Genomic DNA, 9656 nt, shown 5'->3' with positions numbered 1-9656 from the left:
AGTTTGAAATATAAGGTAAGTTTTTACATGGAATGCATGCTTCATTAAGCTGCCCATATAATTTTGTATCTTTATTGATTGTTTTATATCTACTCTTTTCAATAGTTGTCTGATGAGTACTCATTCTAAATTGAGTTGAGTTTTTCGATAATAAAATTCAAAAACACGATGAAATATGCTTCCCTTTTGAAGATGAATTATGTTCTTTAAATCTTTTTCCTTTGAGGAAAAAACAATTTCCCTTGAGGAAAAATCTTTTTACTTGAGGGAAATTTGATTTCCCTTGAGGAAAATTACTTTTTCTCTGAGGAAATTGTTGATAAGAGGGGCATAACTTTTTTCAACAGTGGTGCTAGAGTCAAATTTTGTTTAGGACAAATATCAGGGAATCAATACCAACCTAGTTATCAACTTCATTTTGACTTGACTCCAAACATTAAGGTGACAACTTTTGCACTCAGCGGAATTGCAAAATTGTCCCGGAGACTGTTCTTTAAACCATTAATTCTTTGTAAAAACTTAAAAATAATAATAAAAAACCAATCTCAATATACAATGGAGTACGACTCACCTCTTTGATAGTAGCTAAATTACATGAAATATTATTTACCTCGAGAATTTATTTGTAGAACTTAAGTTCGCCCAATATCGAGCTTACTTAATGTGTTCTCTATTTAAAAGGAGCTGCGCATTTGACATATTTAAAACATTAAATGTTCAAGTGTCTCCTGAGTCAGAGCCATATATTGAAATCTGATTTATGTGTGGACAGAGATATATAAACAATCATAACTTTTCGGGATGTTTTCAATTAAAGTACATTTTTAACTTGAAGAAAGCTTTTAACCCTCTTTGATACAAATCATATTGAGTCGTAGAAAAACTTTCAGAAGCAGAAAAATATAACACAAGTCATATATATTTAAAACAGCTAAAATTTTCCCTTAGCCGTATTTGGCATAACTTTTTGGAATTGTGAATCCTCAATGCTCTTCAACTTTGTACTTTTTTGGCTTTATAAATATTTTGACATTAGCGTCACTGATGAGTCTTATGTAGACGAAACGCGCGTTTGGCGTACTAAGTTATAATCCTAGTACCTTTGATAAATAACTTATCGTTTCACCATTACATAATAGTTACTTTTAATCAGTTTACCACCTTTTTAAAATTACAATTTATTTTTTTAAACATAAATACACCAACTTTTACAATATTCATCTCTTTTATTTAAACATCTAGTACTCTTAAAATCCTGATTGACTAGTCGGAAGACGCATAGCATAATTTTTTGAAATTCATATTTCAGCTGGTACACAGTTATCATCAAATATACACAGCAAATCATTGACAACTATCTTGAAAAGATTGGGTCTTAGATTATTCCCCTGCCCAACTTTAAATTTACTAGAGCTTTACGTTTATATGTTAATTTATCATCTTATCTAACTTGTAAAACAGAAAAAAAGTATACACGTTTTTAAATTTTTTATGAATAGAACACCCTTATTTCAATGTTTTGGCGTTTAACAGCTAGGCTTCATGAACCGCAGAATCAAAAGATTTCCTAAAATCTACAAAAACATATGTACAAGTAAGTTTGTTTGCTGTACACTTTTCGATTAGAGACATAAAAAACATATTGATCTGCTGTAACAGTTCCTGATATTTTTCTGAGAATTTAGGGAAATAACCATTCTTTATATTATAAAGACATGTAAGAATGGAATGAAAACAAAAAATCAACACAACTTGTAATAACAATACTACTATAATCAGAAGGATAATACTATTATTTTGAAACATTAAAATATTGGTATGACATCTCATGTTTCAAAATGTTTTGGATACATGCATGAACACAATAAATAAATTACATGAATGCCTAAAAAGTGTACAAGACAATACAATTTAAAAATAGGAAACATTAAATGTTATTATTTTAAAATTATGTTTCGGATAAAAGAAATATCCTTCACTTAGTATGATTATAATGTTAAATGAATCATAATTATCTATCTATTTGATGTCACTTTAACAATCTAGAAGTTTATACAAAAAACAATATAAATCAATATATGAATAATAAATGTAGCTGTGGTCACACCTTACTAGAAAGAACGAATAGACGACTAACGGATGAAAAAAAAAACCGGACATACAACGAACGTCTAACGAATAAGAACGGACGTCTAACGGACATGAACAGATTGAAAAAAAGTGGTCCGTGCATCGTCCGTTCGCGCTATCCTTTCAGGTGTGACCGGGGCTTTTGTTTTTATGTATTATGATAATCATTTTTGAGAATTATTTTGTATTATATGAAATAAGAAAGATAATAATTTTCATTTGCGAATTTTGGATTATTTTTATAAAGGTTTGCAACACAATTACACAAGCAAAATACGTCATCATTGAGATAACAGTGTAGAACTGTCTTCTATCAATAAAAGAATTTTTTTTGTTTATAGCAAACGAATTTTATTTTCTGATCTTTAAGATTAGAGGATGACGAATGATTGTCAATGGGATAACTAATTTTCAGAAACATAAATTAATTCTTTCAACGATCCAATGTCAGTTTTTTTCTCAATCTATTCGCAATGCACCACCATCGTTACATTGTACTTATTTTTATCATTGTCGTTTTTTTCAAACAACAGAACTTCAACCGTGTTAGTGAGTTGGTTCCTGCCTAAAAACTGTTCATTGGTTCAAATATTTACAAATATAGTGGAACGAAAAAAAGTCAATAAGTTACCCACAGGGTAACATGATGTCATTGAAGCATTTGCTTCCAACTGCACTTAACTGTTATTTTTATTTTCAAATATTTAGACCAAAGTGCAGTTAGTACATATATCTTAGTGTATCAATTCACAAACGGCCAACAATGGCCTTTCCTTCTCTTTCATCGGTTGTGCAAATAAAAAGTCAGATCAGATTAACGACCACATATATATTTACACAAAGAAAGAATCGTAAATAACAAACAGTGCAATGTTACATTATTACACCTACAAATGTCAGTGCCATTGTCAAATATCAACAGAATTTTTGTATGCACTGGTCAATACTCTGTTTTGTTCGATCCGTTTATCAATCAACAAATATGTACATTGACAGACAATTTTCAGATACTTTCATCTTGTATTACAGATGAACAATGTTGTATCAAAAGTGAGTCGTTTGCAAAATCACTCATAGCATCTGCAATGAAAAACTACTAGTGTATTTGATTATTACACAGTCATCAGTTTTATTCTAATCAGGCAATTTAATGATAGTGTTTGCTGCAATCATGCATTATGTACAAAGGATGTAGAGTAGATTATACCAAAGGCATAACCAAAGTTAAAAGTCGGAGAAAATTCATAGAATAATGCCATCACAAAAAAGAGAGAAAAACTACAAAACAAAACAAAAACAATCTACAAAACACTTCACAGCAAGCTTCAGTCTTTCTGAGCAACATTAGAATAATACAAAAAATCGGGAATGATCACATGTGCTCCATTATCAGTAAAACCATTATTAACTTTGTGCCAAAAGCATATAAAAATATTCATCAGTTGTGTTTATAAAGATAGAAACAAAATCCGAGGAACTTACTATAGGAAAGGAGAAAAGGGCCGATTCTGTAAACCAGTTCAGCCCACAAAAAGAGGTCTCAAAAATGTATTAGGATAATGTACATTTATTATTCTATATAAGATTCTGACAAAAACATCAATCTACTACGATTTGGTTATTTCAATATGATTTTTTATAATAACATCTCAACGGAAAATAAGGATATTTTATATGATTTTTAATGAGACTACTTTGCACCAAATTTCACACGAAGTGAATGTTATCAATTATAGGCAATCATGTGGTCTTAAACAACGAGAAAACCCTATATCGTACAGTCGGCTGTAAATATCTAACTATACAAAAATTCTCTTTGTAACATTTATTCTAAAGCACACCGCTTTGTCTAAAAAATATTCTGTTACACGAATGTTGTGGATTGTGTTTTCACAATCTGCGATTATTGTAGTTAAATATATATTACCAGCATTATCCTGTTCTTGACTTGAAGATGAAGCATTACGAGTACGCCTATAGTTCCCTAGATATGTGGAAAAAAATAGTTTAAATTGATTTATTATGATTATCAAATCATTAATTGGTTTAAACGTAAAATGTTGGATTGGTATGAACGCACAGACAAAACAAATAATGAGTAGTAGACCTTTAGCCAGCCATAATCGTATAAGGTAGGTGAGTTTGTTATAGTGTTGACTTTATACACAGATGTTAAGCCATGGGTCGAGTTCGAATCCTCACAGAGACAAAAAAAAAATAGTGAAGATCATGCTCTTCGGTACAATTTCACGCAAAGCTAAACGACAAAAAAACAACATTTCCTTTTCCTTTTTTCTGAGTCGGCTAGACGTCTAACTTCCAATATAGTATTCGCATAATAATAGTTTGTTATACACGATCCTTAAGGTAGAACATTAGAGGAGACAATTCCTTTGCATAGTGAGCAGCATATATTATTCTTAATATGAGAAAACAAACCATAAAGTATAACAAATACAAAACAACCGACGTATGTTAGGAAGAAAGTTAGAAAAATATAACTTGCTTAGTTCAACGACTTTTTCCATAATTTGTATAATTGATAAACATTAACCATAGCCTCTACAAAAAAAGACTACATCAGTAGTATGGCGTTCATTATCACTGAACTAGTATATATTTGTTTAGGGGCTAGCTGAAGGACGCCTCCAGGTGCGGGAATTTCTCGCTACATTGAAGACCTGTTGGTGACCTTCTGCTGTTATTATTGTTTTTTTATATGGTCGGGTTGTTGTCTATTTGACACATTCCCCATTTCCATTCTCAATTTTACATGCAATTAGTGAAAAACCAACATTTTCAGAATCAAACTCGTTATTTTTTTTAATGAACTAACAATATACTTACAAAGCGTCAAATATACAATAGAAATGCAAGCAAGTATAACTAATCCTGCACATCCAGATGCTATCACGACTGCCCAAAATGGAAGGTATTTCTTACTGGAAGATTCAGGTTTGTCTGCAAAATGGTGTCTCTTTTCAGTTAATCATAATATAATGTTAGTGAGAATATGAAATATTTTAATTCATTTATGATTTAAAAAAGAACTTTTTTGCAAAATTTTGGAGTACGAAACATAAAAAAAAAAGCTGCCCAGTGCATAAGCTTTTCAAATTTGATCGTAAAATTTTTTTGCATGTAAGGTGGAAATTGGAATGGACAATCTTGTGTAAGTCTACAGATGGCGTGGTAGAAATGACACTAATATTTGCTGAAATCCTGGCCTATGGGACACGATTTATATTATCTAGTGATGCGTAACCTACAATGTATGAAGAAGTTGGTATTTGTAAGATGTGATATTCACCCTGTATAAAGTATATTACGAGTGTTGACAATTTGGTTGTCCTGCTATTATTCGTATTTTCCTGGTGACAAGCACTCAAAACAAGAAGACAATGTCTCAGTAGTCCTGGTATCTATGATGAATTTATTTACAACCACTGGGTCTATGCTGGTGGAGATTAATTTCCCCGAGGGTACCACAAGCCCAGTAGTCAGCACTTTTTGTGCTGACATGAATTGTCATTGATATTGTTATATTTATAAATTTACTGTTTACAAATTTTTGTATTTTTTTGAAATACTAAGGCTTTTCTACCTAAGGCATAGATTACCTTAGCTGTAGTTGGCCAAACTTTTAGGAATATTGGTCCTCGATGCTCTTCAACTTTATTTGGCCTTTTGAACTTTTTTTGATTCGAGCGTCACTGATGAGTCTTTTGTAGACGAAACGCGCGTCTGGCGTATATTAAATTTAGTCCTGGTATCTATGATCTCTGGAGTACACTCAACTTCAGGGTATGCATTGCATTTGTATTCAACTACAATAACAGGGACATAAAATCACACCAAAGGCTCATCGACGTTCATTCGTAACATATTGACACATTTAGCCTAAGAATTTATTAGAATTCGTCATACTAATACTTTAAGGCATTTGATTAAGTCAAAAGTTAATATCACAAAATCTTAGGTGAGTTCAGATTGTTTTATTAATACAAAACTTAAGGTTGAAATGTGAGAACTTCTTGACAATTGACAACCACATAGGAATTATTCTCGTTGTTGGAAAAATGAACATATAGCAATATAAGATTATCATGCCAAAATCCTAAATGTAACGTTTATCATTGATACTGTTATATTTATAAATTAACTGTTTACAAAATTCTGAATTTTTTGAAATACTACGGCTTTTCTACATGTTCTACCTTAGGCATAGATTACCTTAGCTGTATTTGGCAACACTTTTATGAATTTTGGATCGCAATGCTCTTCAACTTTGAACTTTATTTGGCTTTTTTACACTTTTTTGGATTCGAGCGTCACGGATGAGTCAGTTGTAGACGAAACGCGCGTCTGGCGTATATATAATATTTAGTCCTGGTATCTATGATGAGTTTATTTAGTGTTGTACAATTTACAAATTGACATGAGCTGTATCTGCGTTTCTGTGAATCAAAATATTACAGACACAAGTCCGCTTGTAAACTACGCTATTGGTGTAAGTAGTAATCCGTTCGATCAGTATATACACTCTGTTTCCGTAATGTACATGGTTTTGTTTCTCAAGGAGAACATGTAATATTAAATCAAATATCCAAAGTTTCCGTATATATAGCATCTAAACACTTTCCCTGAAGAAGGTCTGTTATAAGAGACCAAAATAAATGATTATTAAAATTTATCAAAGGAAAAATTAATCAAATAAAAAACAAATCCGTTCGGAAACAGTTTTAACTTTAAATGTAGCCGAATTAAAAGAAACACATTAGAACATACTCGTTTCTTAAATCTTATTTTTAATATATTTATAATTTACCAATATATTTACATATGATGCTCAAAAACTAGGGGAAAGTAAGAAAGTAATACCGTCTGGGCATTTCACAGTATTGTTAACGACTGTAAAAGATGTTTCTCCAACTGAACAAATGACTGCAACAGGTCTATCATGTCTATTGCATCTATCAATGTTCTCGTAAAGAAGGTAAATGTTTGATGTGTAGAAGAGCCCGTTGCGTTTATTGGTGACGGTGATGTTTTGTTTCAAATCTCTTCCCTGTAATTTAAACAGAAAAAAAGAAACTAATTCTGAACAAATGTAAAACAAATGTGTACCCATTTATCAAGTTGTTCTCAGAACTCAGTCTGACATCAAATTCCAAAGGACAACCCTTTCCCTTTTTAGGGTGATATAGCACACACTTACTTGTGGGTCATGTAAACGAATTTTCCCCGAATTATTATTGACTTTGATCAAAATAATAACCTAATTAACCTCAAGGTGACTGGGTAATAAAAATATGGTCACTGTTTGGATAATACCGACCCGCAGTAAACGCCTTGCATACATATTGGTGCTGAAGTTGTGTCTATTCAATATCAAGGACCCTAAACTTTTCATTCTCATTTTGTCTTGCCTTGTATATGCCTGCAATATTTGTCATTAGAAGATCAGCAAACAATACTGATTGAATCTTTAGTTACAGCATGAAATTAATTCGTATATCATGATTTACACAAAAAAAGGGATTAGCATTGTTTTGTTATGTTTAAGGTATAGTGTGATGTATTAAGGAAAAGATGCTAACAGTATTTATTCAATAACTATGTTAAGTCAGTTGATTGGTATTATCTTAAACACTTGAAAACATGCTGTGCAGATATTTTAAAGAACTCACCCAATCCGTGAAGTTACATTCTGGAGTAGGATATACTTTATCTAGTGTTATATTTGCTTCCATATATCTTTCGTATGAAGTTGAATTAATTGGAAGGTCTTCCAAAGGATGGTCTGTGAAAAAAAGACGTGTGTTTGAATGTACAAGCATTACGATGCATTTTCACAAATGACCGGAAACAAATCTTACATTTTGTATTTTGCTTAACTTTACATTTGATAAAGAAATATTAAAACTATACTAGGTGAGTAGCTTTTGTTTCGATTTAAATAGTATTGATAGGATACTTTTCTTTATTTATATATATGTTATGAACTAAAAATATATAACACTTTAAGATTAACACTTCCAGTAAACTGGCATCTTGTGCTGTTTTCTAGATAGCTTATCATTTATATATACTATAATATACTCTGGGATTTCAAATGTTTGGCATTTAGGGTTGTGAATCAATGTAAATTAAGAAAAGCATAGAAGCACGAAATTTCCAAACAGTTATTTTCACTTAGGAATAATTAAAACAAATTAAAGTCATTTTCAAATTTTGAAACGCACCGGTTGTAAAACGGGTAAAACAGTGTATTCAAATCGCTTCTAATGTCTACCGGTTGAATGACATGCGGCATATTACATGGGTATTGCACTCATTGTACTGATAACCATCGAAAAATTTAAGACAATAAGCTATTATGCCTTTATAATATTCATTAATGTAACAACCCCAAAAGTGTCCATTCCCATACACGTGTCAAATAAACCATGTGACATCACCACTGAACTGTCAAAAAGCGACTATCCTTTAATAAATGTTAAACCGTGTCATAGTCACGATTAGATTTATCGGAATAATTTAGGGGAAATGAACACGTTTGGAAGCGTTACATAAATTATATATACATAATGCAGATTTATTGTTTACTTGAAACGTTTGAGATAATGTATGCAACCTTAACAGGAGTAAAACTTGGAGATGATAACATCGTATTTGTTCTCTAGTATTTAATATGAAATCAATACGCACTATACATTCTAAAATATATTTTCTTTTAATTGACATACTAACTTACATTCAAAATTCTCCTCTGTTATGTTCAATACTTTACTGAAAGTATGAAACCCATACGTGCATTCATAAGGTATGTTTACATCATCTTCCTGGAATGTTCTTATTGTTAGGATAGCGGTATTTGCAGAATTGTTTAAAGTTTCACTGTATTTTAATATATTCAGAGAAACACCATTAATTATTGCTAAGTTGTACTTCCATCCTTTTGCCCATTTTCGAGTATAATCACTACAACAAGGACCGCTAGATGTGAGATGACACGACAGTTGAACGTCTTTTCCAAATACTGCAGGCTTCGTATTCAGCTCCCAGGAAATAAGACCTGCAACCAATTTGTATCCGATATTGTTATGTTAACGTATAAAAAACATAGTAATTTATTTTCTAAGCAGAAACCCTACACCAGAGACTAAATATGGTTCACAGTGCGTACTTCAACAATTAGCAAAACCAATACTGTATAGTGAGCTACATGGTTAGGAGGTCTCGACATGACTAAATGTAACACAACTCAAACAATAAATACGTAACAACCTAGTTTATGTACACACATAACATAGACAACGACAAACATGAAGTAAAAGTATCCTTTTTAGGGACAGACACATTTCGAACATAACATATTTTATCATGTGTATAATGTAGTAACGGAGTAATAAAATCTGATATCTAATTTTACGAAATCAGTGGCTAAGTTGGTTAGGTGCTCATTTCTAGGAAAACTATCACATCTTTTATTATATAGATTCCCAGAACACACTTTTAATTAT

General features: G+C 31.4%; 1 protein-coding gene across 1 annotated transcript; it reads right to left on the bottom strand.

The window, feature by feature from the left end:
* Positions 1-1208: 1208 nt before the first annotated feature.
* Positions 1209-9203, bottom strand: LOC143058778 (uncharacterized). The gene is made up of 6 exons (XM_076232220.1): positions 8888-9203; positions 7821-7933; positions 7012-7198; positions 4978-5091; positions 4058-4114; positions 1209-3210 (listed from the first exon to the last, which is right to left on the bottom strand). The coding sequence occupies exons 2-6, from the start codon at positions 7881-7883 to the stop codon at positions 3134-3136; spliced, it is 498 nt and encodes a 165-aa protein (XP_076088335.1). The 5' UTR covers positions 7884-7933; positions 8888-9203; the 3' UTR covers positions 1209-3133.
* Between the last annotated feature and the right edge of the window lie 453 nt (positions 9204-9656).

Source organism: Mytilus galloprovincialis, chromosome 14, assembly GCF_965363235.1.
Source record: "Mytilus galloprovincialis chromosome 14, xbMytGall1.hap1.1, whole genome shotgun sequence".
NCBI lineage: Eukaryota > Metazoa > Mollusca > Bivalvia > Mytilida > Mytilidae > Mytilus > Mytilus galloprovincialis.
This window is presented reverse-complemented; position numbering and strand designations above follow the sequence as displayed.

What these genes read in the sequence shown, in the direction of transcription:
- LOC143058778 (XM_076232220.1), bottom strand. Translation starts at nt 7,883, where the DNA reads ATGGAAGCAAATATAACACTAGATAAAGTATATCCTACTCCAGAATGT. An exon ending in TACTGTGAAATGCCCAGACG is followed by an intron (nt 5,092 to 7,011) that starts GTATTACTTTCT and finishes ACCATTTTGCAG; the next exon opens with ACAAACCTGAATCTTCCAGT. An exon ending in TATTGTATATTTGACGCTTT is followed by an intron (nt 4,115 to 4,977) that starts GTAAGTATATTG and finishes CCACATATCTAG; the next exon opens with GGAACTATAGGCGTACTCGT.